The 23009-nt window shown below is 38.0% G+C and overlaps 1 protein-coding gene across 1 annotated transcript in view; it reads left to right on the top strand.

Annotated features, from left to right (window-relative positions):
• The first annotated feature begins 6032 nt into the window (after window positions 1–6032).
• grin2a (glutamate receptor, ionotropic, N-methyl D-aspartate 2A) overlaps window positions 6033–23009 on the top strand; it is a 303301-nt gene continuing 286324 nt past the window's right edge. The window contains exons 1-3 of the mRNA XM_031893562.1: window positions 6033–6557; window positions 7432–7618; window positions 8859–9267. Coding sequence (XP_031749422.1) covers window positions 8878–9267 — 390 coding nt within the window. The 5' untranslated portion in view covers window positions 6033–6557; window positions 7432–7618; window positions 8859–8877. The remainder of the gene's footprint in view (window positions 6558–7431; window positions 7619–8858; window positions 9268–23009) is intronic.

Here is a 23009-nt window from a genome sequence, read left to right on the forward strand (position 1 = left end):
GGCCCTATGTCTCTTAAGGGTAATTTGCTGAACAAATTTATGTAAATCGATATATAATTCAAACTTATTGGGCCCCATACTAGGGGCAGATTTTAAACCTTTATTTAAAATCTTAACTTCATTGGGTGTAAGTTTCTTATTAGATAAGTTAAAAATGGCTGTTTGATCTATTTTCGAAGATCTCTTTTTCTGTATCTTTTGTCCTGCCCTGGTTCCTCGATATGGTCCACCCCTCTCTTTATACCTCTCGGCAAAGGAAATAAGTGGAAATCCTTAGACCCCTGTCCCAGAGGAGGAGTGGCCCTATCAGAGGTCCCGGGGCTGGATTCCAAGGGTTCTGATGATCTCAGTATTTATTTTTACTTTTGAGAAGGAAAGGAAGGTGAGAAGGTTAAAGGAATTAATGATAAAGTGATAAAGGAAGGGAAATAGAGAAAAAGGGGGGGAAAAAAAAAATCTGGCCAGGGGGGACTCATGGGATTTGTATGCAGCTCCTCTATATGGTGGGCGGATCACAACCACATTGATTATGTCACTACTCCCTCCTCCTTTCCTGATTGGTTTATACTTAATGTGCGCCTATGTTCTTTGGGTCAGCTGTATCTCATCTTAATTACCATTTTATGCATGTGATTTGCCAGTATAAGATGTTGTTTTTACATCACATTTTTATTGCTCCTGATGAAGCGTGGCAGACACGTGAAACGCGTAGAGCTATTTGTGATACGTTTTGTTCTTATCCAGATAGTGTAAGTAGCCTGTACTGCAGCAGGACTATTTTTAATAAAGGGTATTACACTATATTCTGTTTTATCTTTTGCTTTCCCAAACTGAATGGAGATCTTGAACCTACCTCTATCAACAGTGGATTTTACTTACCTCTGCATATCTTAACTACCATCTGGTGAGTGTGCAACTACACCACTCTGCCATTTGTATATTTTATGTGCACTTTGCTATTATTTAGAGTTATAGGCATAACTCTTTCATTTCAGTTTCATTAACTTTTGAAACATATTGCACTATTTTGTATTTTTATTTTTTATTTTTCATGCGCTTGCAACACACTGGGTCCTTTATAAAGACACCAGTAATGACTTGAATTTTTATCTTCAGACCTGTGGCAAACAACATTTGGAAAGCTGACCTTCTATGGATAATCAAATCCCATCAACTTTACATTGAGCTGGCATGGAAACTTCAAAGCTTCAAGGCAAATGAGTTGCAATTACCAAAGCAAAAATGGAACAACCCATTGAACTTGTTGCTTATATGTTCCGCCAGTGCAGGATTTTACATAGAACCTAAGAATTTATTTTAAAGAAATGATCTATATACCATAAATAGCATGAACAGTGATAAATAATTTTTGGTGATCTTCAAATGAACAACAGCAGTTGCTTAAATGTACTGATTAAGCTAATATGCCTCCTTTCAAGAGTGAAGTACAGGGGTCTTGTACAAACATGCAGTGCCAAATAATATGAACAATTATAGCATAACTTCAGCTCCACTGAGAAAAACATACTTGCTGTTCCTCGTAAATGACAAACATTACAGGAGTCTTTTATGAAGCCTAACCACTGTTGCAGCTGCAGTTGTCGCATGAAAAAATTGGAATTCATTCAAACTGATCATACACGCACTGGTAGTATTGTAGGAAACCTAGTTTTGTAGATAATCGGTGTATATATGGCGGATCAATCGGCTGGATTTTGATCTGCGTTAGGCCTGCATTTTCAGGTGGAGGTAGAATCCCTTTTGTTTCTACCCCATATCTGACAATTCAGCCCTGAATGTCAGTGGAGGGAATGAAGTATCTTTTCTGCGACCAATTGTTGCAGGAAAGATCATTATTGGTGCTCGTATGGCCACTTTCAAGGTACTTGCCACTCCTAGCACATGTATAGTCATGCTTGGCACCACTGGCATCATCCTGCCTTCTGTTACAAAATTTGTTGATACAGGCAGTAGATGTCGCAGAAAATCAGACACGATTACATTCTTTTCTTTGCCTGGCAACCACAATTACACCAGAATTAGTACAATTAAAGATTCATTGTGGGTAAAAGACACAACAACTGGCACACAAAATTGAACTTGCACAGTGCACATGCAGTTGTAAATGAGCCCTACATTCCTACTAGGAAAAAAAGTAAATTTTAGATTAATTTTTGCTGTTTTACCATATTTCTGACCTGTATAGATGGAGCTGCCTTTAGGACTGCCATGCTGAATAATAACTAGCAACGATTAAAATGCCATAGGTTGCTGTTGAGTATGAGCTGGAAGCCCAGCTTGCTTGATCTGCTACTGACACACGTCAGTATGTTTTGGGATATCAAACACAGTCTGGGGTTTACTTTTAATTTGTTGCTGTCATGTTACAGACATGTCTATAGTCCATAACTGAAAGGTGCACTTTAAATCAACACTATAAGGCTCATTTATATCTGCTAGTACAGTTGCACTTGTAAAAAAATTGTCTACTGTCAGTTGTGTGTAAAAGCCCAAACATTAAAAGTACTTTTGAAATGTGCTGCCTGCATTTCTGCATAGTTGCACTTGCAGCTGCCACCCTCCAGTTCCAAACTGAGTGCTGCTGCACCTATTGACACTGACAATTCCTGGAGCTACCACCACCTTCAGACCAGGTGGTAACTCCAGGGTTCCCTCTGCACCCTGTGTCAATGGACACAGTGCATTTGTGTCGTTGTAAGAATAGGGTGCATGGGTCACTACTTATAGTTAGTCTGAGAATTCCATCAAATGTAAAAAGAAAAATGTCTTTACTTCACCCAAGTTGTTTGCTTTTATCTCAACAGTCTGGAAGCTATCCTGGGCTCATATAGTTGAATATAAAAACCCCAAGTGTATTGTATGCTATTTTACCTGGGACCAAGGAAAGCAAAATAAATACAGTAAACACATTTCTTCATCCCTTGACATAAAAACTCAATAATCTTCTTGGAAAAACAACATAATAAATAATATTACTAATATTACCTTTGTTCCAAACTGATCCCACACTTAATTTATATTGCACATTCAGATTGCAATAAAATACAGGGTACTCAATGTATGAGCCATGATACAGTGGTATTCTTCTTCTTTTTATACATATTATATATGTATGTATGTGTGTGTGTTTATATAATATATATATATTTCATGTATTTAACACAGTTTTAGACATGTTGTTTAAATAGCCGGTAATCACATAATTTATCATTTAAGATCATGGAAATAAAATGGGACAAAATGCACATGATTTTTTTTTTTTATTCTTGAACACTAGCTGATTCAAGTGAAAACCTGAACAGAATAGTCATGAAAGGAAAGTCACACATACGCAAACACCACATTATTATTCCATTCATTTTAAATGAGGCTGAAAATCCCAAATGTTTCAATAAACTGGGAAATCAATAAAAGTTGCTTGAGACAATTCCCATTGACTTCTATTGAAACTGGCAGCATTTTTAATTGTGTTTTTTCCTCTAGCTGCAAAAAAATGCAAGCTTTAATTTTGATAATTTTGCCCCTTAACTTTGTATTTGTTCATTCAGCACCTATTAGTCCTATTTTATAAATTAGTGTTTTCCCATTGTATATTTCTGCATCAAGTGACATTTGTCCCGTTTATTTTTCTGCATAAAAATTATTGTATTCTGCAAATCTTATGGGTAAGTTATGAAGCTCCTGGCAGGGTGCGAATTACAAAAGACTGACACAAGTTTGCACCCTGTCCTCACGTGTAGGCATTCCTCATCCTGGGCCCCTGCCCTTACCTTGCACATCATTGGTTGGTGCAGAGTTCAAAGAAGCCCTGTCCCTACTGCCTGCTCTGTGGCAGGTCTGGCTTGCTCCAGCTGGCAATGTACTCTGCATCTTATGCAGGACTTTAATCCATGCAGGTGCAAAATGCAGTAATGCCCCATACATAGAGATGTAGCGAACCTCACAAAAAAAGTTCGCGAACCCGTTTGCGAACTTCCGCCAAAAAGTGCGAACTTTTGCGAACTTTGCGAACCCCATAGACTTCAATGGGAAGGCGAACTTTAAAACCAAGAAAAGCCATTTCTGGCCAGAAAACTGATTTTAAAGTTGTTTAAAGGGTGCCACGACCTGGGCAGGGGCATGCCGGAGGGGGATCAAGGGCAAAAATTTCTCTGAAAAATACGTTGTTGACACAGTGTTGCGTTTTGTGCTGGAAAGGGCAGAAATCACACTACATTTCTAAACTTGTGTAATAAACTGCTTTATAACGTCTGGCATCTACATAAATTACAGTAGCAAAGTAAAAAAACACAAATAAAAACAAATGATGTGAATGTGTGGTTGGTGCTTAGTGCACTACTATGAGCAGCACACCTGTCTCCAACACACACAGACGGAGCTGCAGTACACAATGAAAAGAAGAGTAACAGTAATCAGAAAATAAAAGCAGTCCTTACAAGGACTATTGGGTTACAGCAGGACAGCTGCCCCCAGCAGCTACATACAGAGCAGTAGAAAGTAGATTACTAGTCAGCAAAGCTACCTAAACTGTCCCTCAAACCCCTGCACAGCTCTCTCCCTATGCTAACTCATCAAGCACACACAGGCAGAATGTAAAATGGCTGCTGGGCTTCGGTTTATATATGGAAGGGAGTGGTCCGGGGGTGGTCCAGGAGGGAGAGCTGCCTGATTGGCTGCCATGTATCTGCTGGCTCTGGGGTGAGAGGTCATAATTTGGCTCCAGCTAAGGCGAACCCAAAATTGCGAACTTCGCTAAAAGTTCGCGAACTTGCGAACTTGCGAACACCCGATTTTCGTGCGAATTAGTTCTCCGGCGAACAGTTCGCTACATCTCTACCCATACACAAGTACCAGGTAAATCAGCACTTAGGGTGTGATTCTGCACTCTTTATTGCTCTAGAACTTGTTTCTGGGGCATTGTTAAATTAGCCACCATTATCTGCAATACATATGTAACATGTACCATATAGTGCAGTTTCAGCTTGAATGGCTTTTCCCTTTGGCTACACAGCTGCTTATTAATATAAACTGTGGCTTTCTGAAGCAAACACAGAACTGTTACTGATGCAGTCTTATATAACATGTTTAAATACAAAACCCTTTTATTTTTTGTGTTACCGGTCCTTTAAATATACACATATGCTTCTGTCCCATACACATGTAGGTTTCTCTATAAGGATGGCGTATGGGTGCATTACACTGCAGTGTTCAATAGAACTCTATGGGATATACATGGTTGAAGATTATGCTTTCACTGCAGTTGCATCTATTTTTACATTCAAGAAAATCCTCACATCATCACATGTAATACTGTCATTTCCATAGCTCTTATAATGTGTTTTTTTGCATCTCCTCTAAACTTCTTTAAGTAAAAAATGACAAGCAAGTAATAGAAATTTGGAACATGGATACTGTGTCAATTGAATTATTACAATTGTTTTCTACAAACATAGCAGGACATGACACAATGTAGTTCTGTACCAGATGAGGTACAGAGACACTGTTGTTCAGACTAATGCATCATGGAACATACCTTACACCCATACAGGGGAATTAAGCGTTTAGCCATCTCTCTCTCCATAAACTGTATTCTATAAACTCCAATATCTAGCATCAGCGAAAGGATTAGATTTTATTGCAAAGCTCAGTGTGACAGTTGGATAAGTATTTGCTAGTCAAGTGCCTGTGGGCAGGAGTCAATGGTCTCTATAGGCAGCGCTATTTCAGCACCGAGGACAGCGACGCACTGTAATTGTCACTCTCCGCAGCGTTTGTACAACTGGGTGCTGGGGGTGGGGAGATGGCATAGCACCCAAGGTGTGTGTGTGTCTGTATGTTTGTTGTTAGCTTTAATGGCACCGCAAATATTGAAATAAAATGCAATAGAGCAGTACTAAGCCCACACAGCAGGGCACAGATCTTCCTCCAATTGTTTTGTCAGTTACAATTCCAGTACAAAAATCCTAATTTGTTTTTCTTGCCAAAAACACCTGCTGTCTCTCAGTTTGCATAGCAGCCAAAGAGAACTTGTGCAGAATACAGAAAGGATGCTCTGGCTCCATTGTACTAAGAACTTCACTGCAGCGCTGGTGCCTTCCAACCAATATCTGTGCTCCCTGCCATGCTCAAACTCACTGGGGTTGAACTGAGTGTAATTCTCTCTCTTACCTTAAGGATGTGTAGCTGACTTCAAGCCTCAGTTTCCAAAAACCTATGAGGAATACAGAGACTGGGCATGCTGTCTTACAGTTCTGCTGCAGAGAAAACAGAAATACCTCTACAGCGCAAGCAAGAGCACGCATGGATTTGCCTTTCACTGAATAGAACCAGCTGTCAGTTTGACAATCTCTTTTGAAGTTTAACATGGAGAAATGGACTGCTGAATTATGTTCCATTTTCTGCGATGTTAACAAATAGCTGGGCAGAATCGTGACACAGACAGACAGATTGTTCTGCTGCATTGCTTGCACAGGGATTCTCTGGGGTGACTTTATGGGATATGTGTCTAAGGCTTCACTATCAGGAAGAAAAATGCAGTAAGTATTCTATGTTATGTACCGTTGTGATGAAGGATTTCGCTAATGACTTATTCATCGATTAATACCATGGTTACATGAGATAGCAAGGATATCAAAGCCAGGCAACAGTGTGTTTGTACAGCTGATTTGGGCATAACAATGTTGTGTGTATGCAGTCTATACTGTGTATTGCGGTGCATGGCTATACAACTAATCAGGGTTGGAAGTGAAGCAACTATAGGGAGAAACAAAACATGAAATCGTTTTTCTTTATTGATAATCTTGGGACACAAACTTAAAGAGGACGACAGCTTGCAGCTGATTGTGCTCTGCCTGTTGGTATAGTATATAAAGTTATACTTTTGCATAGGAGCCCAGGAGCAATCCAGCTCGATTTGCGTTTCTCAGTCTTCTAACATATAAGACAAAATCCTGTCTGCTTTGTGTCACATCAAATTAGCACATATTGCTTGATGCAAAGGCATTTTGCACAAGAATTAAATGAATCCATGTTCGGTGGTGGTTCTGCGCTTAATGGTTTCCCATGCCATGCATATATTACTTGCCACTGGATTCTTTCTAGTGAGTTTCACGCTTTCATCAGGGGTTTCGTGTCTAAAAAACCGAACAGTTAGGGACGATCAAGAGGTATTCCCTGAAGGGAGGACTTCTGTGGCTACTTAGCCTCATTCATGGGAAGCCTAAATGCTTAATCACTGCACACATATACAGAGACTGCATTACTACTTCTTTTTATTGAACTGCCTGTACCTAAATATGGGAATTTCCAGCACTTATAATGTTAAAAACCTATGTATGCCTTCCCAATATGTATCCGTCTGTCTTTCCATCTCTTCTTATCTACACTTCTCTGTGTTTTCCTGAACTCTAGGCATCTCCTACTTATTCTCCAGCTGGAGTGGCTGGGTCTTTTGGCAGCTTTGTGCAAATCAAACTGCAGCAGGGAGAATGTTCTTGGAGGAGAAGGCGAGGGATCAGCCCAAAAGACAGTGCTGAAAGCTACGAGATGCCAAACTTTGCAACAAGCCAAATAGCAATCACGTATTCCGTAGGCAACGGTATGTAAGCAAATGAGGCGCAGTAAGTGGTGTGGGCTGAAGGGGGCGGTATTGCACTTCTTCTTTGTCTACATGAATGGAAATCTCAACATAGTTGAGGCATGATGTACGTAATAACAGGAGCTTCCCCGCAATCCTCACAAACACAAGCCTAACATGCGTTCTTTAAGCGAGCTATTTTTATACCATAATAATGTGCGCATCGTGTATGATTTCAGACTCGCTGTGTTTGGGGCAATAGATGACAGTATTTGATGCCTTTTAAAATAACTGGTGCGGGAGAATTGCTAGCATAGGATTGAGCTACAATGTAATAAAAAAATGAAAGTAGATATCTCATGCATTTAGAACAGTAGCTGCTTGCTTATTTTCTATGTAGCCCACATGTATCTAATGGAAGCAGGAGGGATATAAAGGTGACTAGATCACTAATGCCCATTGATTGCATGTTATCTGCAGTAATTGAGACGAGTTGTTGGAACACTGCATGGCTAAATGCTGATTGGGCTGAAATATAAATGCTGCAAACAGAACGATGGTGCCGAGAAATGAATGTGAAGGCAGCCAAGACACTGCAGGGTATCCCCCATCCAGGACCAATCTGCATTGCTCACACACTCATCACTAGATACCATGGATACATGAGAGATGGGAATACAATACAAGGGGCGGAGATTCATATCCAAACTATACAGTATAATCGTTTCTGCAGTACTAGTACAAATACAACTGTTTGCAACATACCGAACAATATATTGTGCTATCATTAACCTTTGCGCTCACGGCGGTACAGAACAATGTAAAGCTCCGAGCACTGACATTATACTGTACAATCATTGTTCTCATTTCAGGTTTTCTCCAGCACTGAAGGTTTTTACACAGTTGGTGCAGCAACTGTACAGTCATTTTGCAGAGAGGTGCTACATACGGATTGGTAGCTAGCCCCCTATATTCCAGCACAAATTAGGCAGCATAAAGTCCTTTATTACTCCCCGCACCGTATCTCCACTGGCACAGGGGGTCTTTGGTCTGGGAAAGCGTGACTCCGACTGATATTGGCGCAAATGGGGCCGAACAGTTGAATTAATTGCGCTTCTGTATTGCAATGAGCACCTTCACTGCACCAAATGTGACTTCGCCAAGTCTTGTCATTCAGAGTCAGACGTTATATTCTGCTGCTAAAAACAGAAGAAGCTATTGGAGAGCATTTCTAATATCTCGCCTCTGATCTTTTCTGCAGGGGGGCAAAGCTGGAAAAGATGGGGATATTTGCTTTACTGCTATATACCCTCCTGTATGCAGGGGACCTGGGCCAGGGCGCAGAGAAAAGTTTCCCTGTTTTGAATATTGCAGTCATTTTGGGAAGGACTCGCTATATCACGGAGAGGGACATACGCTCTCTATGGACAAGGGATATGTCCTTGGACTTTGATGTCAACGTGGTGACCTTGCTTGTGAACCAAACTGACCCCAAGAGCATCATCACCCATGTGTGTGACCTCATGTCAGGCACCAAGATTCATGGGGTGGTGTTTGGAGATGACACAGACCAAGAGGCAATAGCTCAAATTTTGGATTTTGTTTCGTCTCAGACTTTCATCCCAATTCTAGGGATTCATGGGGGATCCTCAATGATTATGGCAGACAAGGTAAGAAATCAGACCCCTTTTCTTGTTTCTTTAGAACACTAATAACCGTAACTACTGGGTTTATATGGAATAGTTTTCTAATGAAATCTGTTACTGCAAGGAGCACAGGAGGAGTTGGAGGTGAGTGAACTTTGCACAGTAGAAAATACAATAACCAACTGGGGGAAGCAGTAGATTGTGCTTTCAGATCTTCTGCTGACAGAGATAACAATAAAATGCTGAGCAAAGCCCCCAAATGACTGGAGTTACACTGTTACACTTTCATTCAAATTCCTATTCAGAATTGTATTTCAGGATATATATATTTATGTTGAAAACTATGTATACAGAATTGAATTGCATCTGAGGACAATTATGTTGGCTAAATGTATATATTTGCATCCCTTGGTTACTAGTGGCTTTTCCATGAAAACATTGTTCCACTATATAAAAAACAATATTTTAATACAAAGAGCTGCCTGTTGCTTATCTAATAAGTCCTGTTGATGGATACTCATATGTCTCCTTATCAGCGCTGGCTGGTATTGCAAGCCATACAATAAGTTAAGGACTATCCAGTCTGTGCGCCAAAGCAGTCAAGGATGTCACTTTCACTTTGGCACAGTGGCCTATACATCTTTTACATGTTATAAATAAGAATTTTGAATGCACTTTAGATTTATTTAGCGAAAGAACCCCATCAGCTTTTATATTAAGTATGGGACTCTCCTGACACTTTGAAATGATCAACTGCTCCCATTGGAATGAAACTCTTTCTTCATTATGTGCACATATGATGCTTATTATTCTGCTGTCAAAAAGTAACATAAGCTATTTACCACTAGAGTGCACCATACTGTATAACTGAGGATGCTGTGGTGCCCAAAGAAGCAAGCAATTTTGTATGGTGGAAAGGATTTTACTCAGCTGATGAAAACTCCAGTTTTTTAATATACAGTATCTAATAATACACAGTTCAAATGTGTAGGGATAGGCATTTCCCAATACATACTGTACACTTCACAATTTCATACAAACCACCGAGCTTGGTTGGCAGTGTGGTGTATGACTTAGTGCTATCTTTAACTATGGAACTATGCAATAATATATATATATATATATATATATATATATATATATATATATATACATATATATTATATTTTGTACAGGTCACAACTCCAAGGTTACTTTTAAAACCCTCATATTGTTAAAAAGGGGGTACAATATTTTTTAAAATTCACAAGTTTTAGTGAGTCATGTGACCGATTCACAGGCTGCAGTTTGGAGATTTACAACTATTTACGGCCCTAAGCACTGGTTCTAACTGGTGACATCAATAAGCACCATTTACAAGGCTATAATTTACAGGACATTCTTTGTTCTTATCTATATCTATATCTATATATATATCTATAGATATATATATAGATATATATATAAAATGTCCACACGACAGCACCACACTCCGAAAGTTGCTACAATGTAGCTGCCCCTGTGCACGGAATACCATATAGATACCAAATCAAACACAACCAGCACCAAGGGTCTTGTGGTTCAAACAAATATTAGTGTATTATAATTGCATGTACAACCGACGTTTCGGTCCCCTTTGGGACCTTTTTCAAGGTACAATTACATACAACAACTGTGTTTAAAAAGCCTCCTCCCATGAATCCAGGGAGTACCAGTGACATCATATGCACATTAACTCCTAGTGACCATTAACCCCCGACATCATGTAAGTATTAATAATCAATGCTTTCCTGAACTTTTTCCAGTTTAAAAGTGCAACGTTGTAAAAAAAATCCTCCATCTCTTTTAAACTGTCCACATTGTTGCACTTTGGATTATCGTGTGATACTAAACATGCAATGTATTTAATGTGAAAAACGAATGCACCTTTTTGTATCAGGAAAGCATTGATTATTAATACTTACATGATGTCGGGGGTTAATGGTCACTAGGGGTTAATGTGCATATGATGTCACTGGTACTCCCTGGATTCATGGGAGGAGGCTATTTAAACACAGTTGTTGTATGTAATTGTACCTTGAAAAAGGGACCGAAACGTCGGTTGTACATGCAATTATAATACACTAATATTTGTTTGAACCACAAGACCCTTGGTGCTGGTTGTGTTTGATTTGGTATGTATATATATATATATATGTATTTTTTGCAGGTGTCTGTTATGCTAAGGCCCGTTAACATTGATATGCTAGGGTCCATTTACAAAGAGTCCACAGAGTAGTTTGTTTGAAGATTTACAACTATTATTGTTCCAAGTTACCTATAAGTTTTTTTATATGCTGTAGCTTTATGGCTCTAACTCACAAGCATTTTTTTATGCATTTGACTCATGTTTGAGACGCATGTTTGAGCACACCTAAACTTCACTAATTGATTCCATTATATTCTGCCTGGTTGTACTCACAAATGTTTCATTTTACTCCATTTGCATTCCATTGATTTATTTTTTAGACGCATATAAAAGCAATATATGCATTTTCTTGCTCTCAGCATTAGTTTGGGAGTACAAGCCCTTTGGTTCAGCAGCTACAAACATTTAGCAAACTAGATTCCATGGGCAGTGAAGATAACACATCTACAATAAATTTACCACTGTTGTAACAAACAACACAGGTAGAGAAAGTTTGTATGTAACACTGAGGCAGGCAACTGGGAAAGGGATTCTTTGGGCTGAAGAAACCAATTTACTATTTACTAATTATCATGGTTACCCTTCATGCCAACAACTGGGCACACATCTCTGTATGCACCCACACCATAAAATGCCAGTGGGGGAGCTTCTTGTTCACTTAAAAAGCATGCTTCACTTTCATATGAAATATTACCCTGATAGATCCATTACATTTTTGCTTTCAGAGACATAGGAAAATAAAGGGGCTTGGAAATGTTCAGAAAGATCTTGTTAAGGAATTATTTAAGGGTTTCCAGAAAGGCCTCAGGAACCACTTACATTAAGGCTAGATGGACATCTACCCATTGGCAGCAAATTGATACTAGAACAACACAAATGCAGTAATTAAAGGGCAAATAAAACCTAAAAATGAAAATGGCTAGAAACACCGTAGTTTATTAGTAAATTATTGCAATGACTAGAAACCCAATATTTACTTATTGCACCAGCCTAAAAGTTCAGCATCTTTATAGTAGTAATGATCCAGGTCTTTACAGTTGTAACAGGAGCTCCCCATCTTGGATTTTATTAGAAGTGTCAGTGACACTCATATGCTCAGTGTGCTCTGGGAAGCTGTTGAGAAGCTAAGAGTAGGGGTCATCAGAAATCATCAAGCAGAAAATAAGGTTCCTCTATCATAGAAACTGATGCTGAGTTTTAAATTCTGATGCTAATTGCACTGGTTTTAAGCTGCCATGCATAAATAATAATTACTAATCAGCCTTATATTGCAACATTTATATTCTATATTTACAATATATTGGAAGTCAGTCCCTAAGCTCAGTAAGTGATGGCAGCACAGAGCATGTGCAGTGAATCAGCAGAAAAGATGGGGAGCTACTGGGGCATATTTGGAGGCACAGATCCTCACTGCTAAAGGGTATTGCTTACCTTGGTACAGAAGTCCAAAACATAATGTGCAACATTTCTAGCCCACTTCTTTATTTAAGCTTTAGTTCTACTTTAGCTAGAGGAGACTATTGTGTATTTTTATATGCAGGATCTTACTACGTTCTTAGTACCAGTAGAGACAGCTAAGTGCATGAAAAGCTAGAATAGGTGGGTGGGCATTCCTTTAGATTAGTATACATGAACTACAGACAACAGTTTGCTTCAGTACTTCACCTTTATACTTGAAAAAGTCCTATTGCCTAGCTGTAGGCAAGCAGCATCATTTACATAATGTAAAAGTAGTCTGTTCCACCCCCTGGTATGCACTGACAACAATATTAATAAACAAGCAGAAGCCGTACTGTAGTTATTCCATCTGGGGTTGTTCCATTTTTTGTGAGGTATATAATTTACTAATTAATCATCTTCTCTGCATATCTGAGCCTTCTTCCTTAGCAGTAGCAGCACTACCATGCAAGCATGCTGTCTAGAGTTTTCAGTTGAACATCACTTTCCTTCTTAGAGAATCAGTCACTACAACATGCCACTCATTTCTTAGAAACGTTACAAAATATGCTTTTTCCTTTGATCTATTATATTCACACCATATACTCTTAAGGTCAGACAACCATTTATACTATATAATAAATATAAGATTCAGTCATTTAATCAATGTGATCTGCATTAAAAATTGGCAGCACATTCACATACGTATGTTCTTTTTGAGCTGCTAAACAATTCTTCACCAACTTCATTGTGCTGTGATGCCCCTGTCAGGTCAGGGGACCCCTGCAGGCAACTACTGCCACAAAAGGTATGCAGCACTTTCATAGCCATAAAGCAACTTTAAAGGGGTTGTTGATCTTTGATGTAGAGGGTAATATTCTGAGACAATTTACAATTGGTCTTCATTTTTTATTATTTTTCAGTTATTTCAGTGTTTGCTCAGTAGCTCTCCAGTTTGCAGTTTCAACAGCGATTTGGTTGCTAGCATCCAAATTACCTTAGCAACCAGGGTATGGTTTGAATGAAAGACTGACATATTAATAGGAGAGGACTTGAATAGAAAAATAAGTACCAGTATAGGACCCATTATCCAGAATGCTCAGGACCAAGGGTATTCCGGATAAGGGGTCTTTCCGTAATTTGGATCTTCATACCTTAAGTCTATTAAAAGATCAAATAATCATTAATCAAACTCAATAGGATTATTTTTCATCCAGTAAGGATTAATTATATCTTAGTTTGGATCAAATACAAAGCACTGTTTTATTTTTATAGAAAAAAAGGAAATCAATTTTAAAAATCGGAATTATCTGATTAAAATGGAGACTATGGGACACAGGTGTTCTGTAATTCAGAGCTTTCTGGATATTGGGTTTCCGGATAATGGATCCCATACCTGTACTGTGTTTGGCCGTTTGAAAGCATGTAAAGAGTCAGAAGAAGAAGGCAAATAATTTAAAAACTATAAATAATGAAGACCAATTTCTTAGAATTGGCTGTTCTAAGTTAACACTTAGGGGCAAATTTACTAATCCACGAATCCAAATCCGAATGGGAAAAATTTGGATTGGAAACGAACATTTTGCGACTTTTTCTGTATTTTTTGCGATTTTTTCGTCGCCATTACGACTTTTTTGACGCTTTTCGGACATTCGTGGATTAGTAAATGTGCCCCTAAAAGTTAACTTAAAGGTGAATGACAACTATAAATATTTTTTGGTGTAAGTGGCATGTGGTTACCTTTAAAACACCTTTAAGACTTTCTGGAGATTCTTGGGAACGGGGGCAGTAGAGAGTAGTCAGCAGTGCTGGGCCAAGCCAGCTGGCCGCCCTAGGCAGCCAGCCGGCTTGGCCCGCTCCCCTCCCATGGGTGCATGGGCAAGCAAGCGCATTTATGCACGCACACAGGTAGAGGGGGCTGCTGGAGCCTCTGGAGGGGGGTGTGTGGCGGGGGTAAAGTGTAAGTGAAAGAAGAGGTACCTGCCTGGCGCCCACCCACTGTTGCGCCCTAGGCAGGTGCCCCTTCTGCCTACCCCTACTTCCGGCCCTCGTAGTCAGCCATTCTATAACCTGTACAACAGTGGACACATTGTTACCTTCAGTTATTGGAAGAATTGATGAAGGTGAACAGACTTAGAGCACTCTCCGCCTATATTATTTTCTATCATGATCTGAAGGCACAGACTTATTTCAGCACTGATTTTTATTTTTTTCTATATGTTAATAAAACCCATATGGGCTGACTTCACTGTACATTAATCTCTCCTATGTACAATATAGTCATGAGAGTGCATGGCTTAAATTAAAATATGCACGCATGTTCATTTTGCCTCTGAAATCATTTCAATTACGGCATTAACATGAATGGACTATCATAAGCAATTTAGTTAACTGACAAAACCCCCTTCTTACTTCAAGGCATTTAGGGAATTAGGCCTGTAACAGTTTCCTTCAATTCCAGTTCCAAGCAAGCCAATTCATTGGTATGCAGTACTGCACATCAACAACTCCTCTTGTAAACATACACAAGAAAGCGTGCTACAGTATGCAATAATATACATCCCACACAGCAGATAAGATGTCAGTGCATGTTATACACCTCTGCTATCAAGCCATACACTCCTACTATATTTAGTCTGTTCCTTAATACTAACTCTTAACATAATATTAGTTATTGTCTGCCTTTCACATTAGCAGTAAGAAATAGCAGAGTGTGCCAGTAGCTATATACCTGCTTCATTCATTTGGGCTTAAATATAAGAAGGTGCATAACACTGAACTGGCAGGAATAAATATACATTTATTTATTTATCAATCACAGATGTACCTTATTCCACATATTGAAAAAAAATAACTATAATAGTCTGCTTCTGGCTCATAGGGGCTATTTTCTTTTCCTGCCCACTGTTCTATTAGAATATGCTTGCCTTGCATGCTTGGGTGCTTTTTCTCTTTGTTCTTGGGTTACACATAGATTACACATGCATGCTTAAATGATTATTGGATGGACTCCGAAGTCTGACAGCCCATAACACACTTATACGTCCTAGGAAAAGTGCTTAAACTATTGGCCAATATTTAATTAATATGGCACAGCAGAATGTAATGCCACAATGACCAATTTTATTATTAGTTTATGTTTAAATAACAAAATGCGAAATGCAAGAGATTAAAGGTGTCTACAGAGCAATTGTACATAATAGGACTTCTACCACAAGGAAAAGATTTTACATGTGTTGGATAGAAATATTATATTAGTAAAAATACATTTTTTTAAAGGTTATTTTTGGTGTTAATGGCACTGTAATTGAAATAAAGATAATGATATTTGTGCTGGAAAATTGATATAAAAAGTTAAGTGCTTTTTTTACAGAAAACTGTGTCATTTCTTATATAAAATAAAATACATGTAGAAGAATTTATTCTTATGTAACTTGAATCTTATCCTTCTGGATTCAAAAATGCAAAGCGCAGGTAACAGCTAATGCCTCCAGGATGCCGTAGAACAAGTGGTGATACCAAGTGAATGCTTTGCTTACTGAGTTGTCAGTATGGGATTCTTTGCCAAGCAGACCTGATACAGAAAAACATTGACTATTTTGCCCTTATTGGTGTGACATGCTACACCAACTGCTATTGCTGCTATTATTTGCTTATGCTACTGAAATTCAGTATTTATGTTTGCAGCCAAATGTATGAAAAATTCAGTAGGAGAAGATCATTTTGTTAACAAAAATTTGGTGTCAGCTAAAGGGTATGTTTAGAAGGCATACATGGAACTCAGTTATATAATGCATGAAATAGTAATCCAGAACTCATTTTGTGTATTTTGTGTGTCCTGAGTGTTTGTACCATTACCTTTCTGTCTGTCCCTGTACATATAAATAGTTTTAACAAGATCAGTGGATACTACTTTATAAGGTGTCTTCAGGCATCTGCAACATACAGTATTCAATCTTAATGGTCAAGAATTCCACAAAAATGATTGAAGACAAAATAAATTTCCATGTTTGGTTCTAGAGCCTGAAAAAGCTAAATGCTGCATTGCAGTAAGAAAGGAGATGCTATCGTAACACAATCCAGAAATCCTTGCTTGTATCAGCACACCACAGCAATTGTCCCAGGTTCTCCTACTTGCTTGTCTCTTGGTCTCATATCAATGTGCTTGGTTATTGTTATTCCCTGGTAGTCATTTTTTATGTTGGCATGACACATAAATTTCCACCTCACAGCATATTCTGTACAAGAAACATATATCCCCATTGACTGCCCCAGACCTAGAGAGCAGATGATATCAAGCAAAAATGCTCATCCTCTCATAAACACAGATAAATATGCCCTCACAATGTAAACAGTAAGTGTTTATTTTTATCCAGGCATTAATGGAAGCATGAGCATTGCTTTCTTTTGGGAGCAGCTGACTGCCATATTCCTGTGCACTGTGCCAAGTTGGATTACTAGTTGTCTAGGAGGATGCTTTATCAGCCTAAAGCACTGAAATCTCAGTTTGCCCATACAGGTATTATGGAAACCATTGTTTAGTGCCGGTGAATTCACCTTGGCCTGAATATGTTATTATCTCTTTGGCTTGAGTTATATTTTGTGATTTACGGCTTAGTTTCCTGGCTATTTTAGGAATAGTTTATGCTGATATTTATCACAAAAGGATCAGTGACACACATCTGTGTCTAGTGTGATATCAATATAAACATGTGTTTAAAAACAAACACGTTTCTCAGTAACCTGTAGTAGGCAAAGGGAGTGAGAATAAATAGCGTGGGTTATGCCTTTTGAATCTAAACAAACAAAAAAACTGTTCGGCTACAATATTGCATTTTCAGTTACTGCCACTGTTAGACTAAAGCATCCAGATAATTCCCTCTTGCATCAAAAAGAGTCAGAGAGAGTCTAAATAAAGAATTCGGCTGAATACACCTGACAAATACAAGGAACTTATAATTGATAAGTGCCGTTTAATATTATTGAGGGCTCATTTACTAAGAGCAAATATCAGCACAGTACACCTTCATTTTTTTTAACAAAAAATACATCCTCACAAGCTTTCCAGTTGCATAAGCTGCAAAATTTGCATCCACTACTACTGCATGTGTCAACCGAAACCAGATTCTAATTTGAACATGCAAATGAGCATATGAAAGGGTTAAAGTGAACCACACGCTTTGTGCATGGTGAAAATTTTTTAACTTCTGTGTTTATGTGACAAAAAGTTACGTGATTTTAATGATTCGGATTAGGTTCCGCCAGAGGCATGGATTCGGCTGAATCGTGAATCCTGCTGAAAAGGGCCAATTCTTGGCTGAATCCCAGACTGAATCCTGGATTCGGTGCATCCCTAATGTATATAGTACATAAAAATATCTTAAATTATATTTATATAATATATTTCTTATATTATACATATATATATTTAACAGATGTATAATATCTGTAAAGCTCTGCGTACATGTGTTGGTGCTGTATAATTAACAGATAATGCATTTTAAAAAGTAGTGGATTTTGGTGCATGTGTGGCTGATTTAAAATAAAAGATATATATCTTTTATTTTAGATTATTATATTATATTTTATATTTTTATATATTTATATTTTTATATATATATTTTTTTTTTCATTATATATTTTTATATATTAGATTAGAAGATTTAGGGTTAAAAGTCAGTCTGTTTGCTTGGGTCTTAGATTTCCTGTGCAGATAAAGAAACACATCTGTTGTCTCCTGTCACCAGTATTCCTCTTGCTAAGAAAGTCACAAATGGTCTAAGATGCAGAGACACTACACAGGACACTTTTTGGGACACTGTGCTGACATAATTGATGAACTGTTTTACCAGATGTTCCTTTTTTTGGGCTGGTGTGCCAATGCTACGAATAATAGTGTCAAGAGAGATAAAAAAAAACCAGTTCCCATAAACTTTTAAAATTGGTATAACTGCACAGAACTGTTACCCTTATCTTTTTCAGTTGCTTGCCCCATACATCCATAAATTATCTTTTGGGTTTCTCTGGTGCAGTGATCCCAAACCAGTAGCTTGGGAACAACATGTTGCTCACCACCCCCTTTGCTGTTGGTCCCAGTGACCTCGAAGTAGGTGCCATTTTTACATTTCTGGCTTGGAGGCATGTTTTGGAAGCACAGACACACAGTTTTACTCTGAGAAGAGCCTCCTGCAGGCCAATCACAGCCCTTATTTGGCATACCCACATAGCTTTTTCATACTTGTGTGGCTCACTAACACTTTTTACATCTGGGTGCAACTCATGAATAAAACAGGTTGGGGATCCCTGCTCTGGTGGGACCCCAACTGCAGTAACTGGAATTGCAGTATGTTTACAAAGAAATTCTTTGTTAACAAAAGATTAAATAATAAGAAACAATACAAAAAAACTTGCTTTGCGGAGACCCTTTTATGTCATTTTTTTATTTATTTTATTCCTAGCCAAAGTAAAAATCTAACAGAATATTTTGCATCAAAAACTTCTCAGACGAGCCGTTTACTGAAGCATTTTTGTGCTTAAATTTATGTTTCACACATTCACATAACTGGAAAATGCAAGAAGACAATTCTCTCTGATGCCGTCACATTACATTATGGAGAGAAATTACTTTCTCAGAATTTCAACCCACATGTCATAAAATATTTTCTTAACCTTTTATGTGAAGTTCCATTAAAATTAGGTCTTTAGACAATTTTGCAGAAGAATCCTTTTATCATTTATGTATTCTTTATGCATAAACAAAGGGTGCATATTATCATGCTGCCTGCTCCATATCTGCACTTCCCTCACACACAGTAATCAGAAAAAAAAATGAAGGGTGCATATTGTTTCTGCCAAACATGCTTTTATTTTGCACTAGTTCCTGACCATTAGGAGCACTTGAGAAGCTGCTCCCTCTAATTTAAACTGACAGTTTAATAGTTTGCATTTTCTTCTTTAGCTACCTACCTGAGCACGCTTTAGCAAACAGCCAAACTCACTTTAAGAAGTGATATTTTTTATTTAGTCATTTTAAAGCTTGCCATATGTAAATCTATACCAAGGCCTGGAGTTATTTTGCTGGTTATCTTTAGAATTAGTTTATTTTAACATTCTTGTTTTCTTTTTAAAATGACCATAGACAGCAGACTGGCTTGGAGATGTTAAATATCACTGTGACACAGCTCATATCAAGCAAGCAGATATGCTGTTTTGTCAGTAACTCTGTGGTACAATTTTCAAATTATTTGTAGCCTTTAAAACCACTTTAAAGTTAGCTGATTTGGTTATTTAATACAAAAAATGGTCCATTTGTCCACCGCTTTAGTTCACCACACATCAGCCATGAAGCTTGTGAAAGGAGGAAAGAAAGAATGTACTCATACATTTCTAAAAATAGGACAGGGATGTTATTCAATGTAGAAGGGTACTCCAGTTTCCTCCCTCACTCTGATGGCAGTTTAATTGGCTCGTAGTGTGTATGAATGTGAAAGGACCTTAGATACGGGGTTGGTCTGGGCTAGTGGGACACTGGAACAAAAGCTCAGTGGGCCTTGTGGTTCCTGCTGACCCAGACCCTATCCCTACTTGTCTTTCCCTATTGTCAATTCTCCCCTGCAGTTCTCTTGGCAAAAAAAGTTATGCGTGGAGTGAGGGGCTGGCAGTGGGTGAGGTGATAGGGGGTGTGTAGGCCCCTGGGGTAGCAGCCCTAATGGCCCTCACACACCCCAGTCTGATGCTGCTTTGATTGTAAGCTTCACTGAGGCTTGGACTGATGTGAAGTATAATTTTTGTATATTCTATGTCTATATATATGCACTATATAAATAAAGCATAATAATGAATGTGAAATACAGCTTTCTGTCCTGAAACAATATTCCTGGTCTCAGGTAACCAATAGGGAACTTTGTAGAACCAATTTCATGCAAATTTTATTAAAAGTTTATAAAACACAGGCCTAGAAATTAAATATCTAATGCAATCAAATGACTAAGTTTACTGAAGATATGTGCTTCTTGTGCTGTCCTTAAGGATACTGGTCTTCTTTTGCTCTAAAACCCATTGCCTGTGCCCATTACCTGTCTTAAACATGCCCTTTGACTTAGGGTTATTAATTGTTTAGAAAGCAGGGCAAAATAAAAATGGCAATTATATTTATGAAATAAACCTAACTTTTAGCTCAATTATGTCTACACAATTTACAGTATTTCAGAGTCTGTACTAATCTAGACACTATCTAGACTATTCATAAGTAAAACTGTCTGTGCTCCTGGCTTATTACTGCAGGCTGTGCTGCTATCTGAGCTTCCTCATGCCTCAGTTACCTTTAATATTTGTTTGGTCAAGTGACAAATGCTATGTGGGTCCATAGTGATACAGATTCATTCATGAAGTTTTAATAATGTTGTGTTTTTGTTCCTTGTAGGTGTTGTTATTTCCATCAAAGTTCTGATTATTGCCACTATGGATTAGTACACCCATTCCCTATATAAATGTATTTTATGAATATTTATGTCTTTTTCTATGTTCTATGAGAGATTGTCATAATTTTCTACACAGGTATAGGGACACCTTAGGGTTGATTCACTAAGGTGCGTTAAAACAAGCGAGACTATTTTCGTGCTGCATTTGATGCAACGCGCGCTAAGTAATGCAGCGCGCACAAACTGTTGCCGCGTGCGAAAAACCGCATGCCATGTTAGCCATATACGCCATTACTTTCGGAAAACTACTGTTCTGAAAATGACCATTTCACTGCAAACTGGGGGCTACATCACTCTAGGGCCAACACATACTTGAATAAATCACACTGCAAAGTCCATATTGTGTTGCCAAAAGCTCATGAACTGTACTTTTCTATAATTACCGCCTGCCCAAAGTAGGCGTAATTTTCGCATAGACTAATGTGACATTTAGCGCGTCTAAGTGTTTGTGAATCATGCGTTAGTAATATTTCTGAGCGAGAATTAACACAATGCATTAAAATTAACGCATTCAGTTGTGTGCTATTTAACGCACACGATATGCAACTTAACGCATGCAATAATACTTTTGCGAATTGTGCATTTTGTACTGTTTAAATGATTTTTAGCAAATTTAAGATATAGCAAACTAAACAACTGGAAAGACCCTTTATCCAGAAAACCCAGACCCCAAGCATTCTGGATAACAGATCCTATACCTATACTGCTTTGTAAAACAGATCTGAAAGATTTCATGGCCATATGTCGGGGAATCTCATCACCAGATTAAGAAATATGCTTTCATTATTCTTACTGAATTAGAATTACCAATGCCAATTGATCATTGGCTACCACTGGCAACCACAGCGTTCCTGAATCATATATAAGCCCCCATTCTAGAGAAATACTATTCATTTCATCAAAGTCTTTTTAAACCTTTATAGACCTGTAAAGTGTGTTTAACAAATAGATAAACAGCAGAAACAATTTTTATATATAAAAGATGAATGCTACATAGTTTTTTGAGTAAAAAAATGTTTATGTATGTTTTGTATGGGGTTTTAAAGGGGACCTGTAACATTAAGAAATAATTCCTAATCCTTTTTTATCATGTTGGTTGAGCAAAATAAACTTTACTTACACTACATAAATTATGTAAATCTTGTTTCCCTCAATCTTGCAAGTACACAGTCACAACAAGCAGGCAGCTGCCATTTTGTATACACTGTTATTAAGACAAACTTTGCATCATTCGAAAATCTTGTTTATGCTTCACAATCTGGCACCTGATGCCCATGTACAGGATACATAAATGCAATGACATCTAGAAAGTGCTGAATGAAAAAGGGAAAGAAATTGCCTGCCCTGCCTCAAGAAGGCAATATATGATTGACAGCTTAGTTTTTTTAATTACTTTTATAAAGGTATGGTTGGTTTAATAAAAAAAAAAAAGAATTTGGGTTTCATATTTAACTTGCAAAGGATTTTTTTTATACAGCTTTGTATGTGTGGGTGACAGGTCCCCTTTAATTGCAGATAAACAAATTAAAGTTCTATCAGATCTCTTAGTATTTTGGAACAAAAGAGTTTCAGGTTGAACTGAATGAATTAATATGTAAAATGATGAAATTAATATCCAAGCATGGTTTGTCTAAGCTATCCAGTGAACTGGCTAATGATATCTATTCCATGGGCTCTGGATC

This window comes from Xenopus tropicalis, chromosome 9 (genome assembly GCF_000004195.4).
Source record: "Xenopus tropicalis strain Nigerian chromosome 9, UCB_Xtro_10.0, whole genome shotgun sequence".
NCBI classification, from domain to species: domain Eukaryota; kingdom Metazoa; phylum Chordata; class Amphibia; order Anura; family Pipidae; genus Xenopus; species Xenopus tropicalis.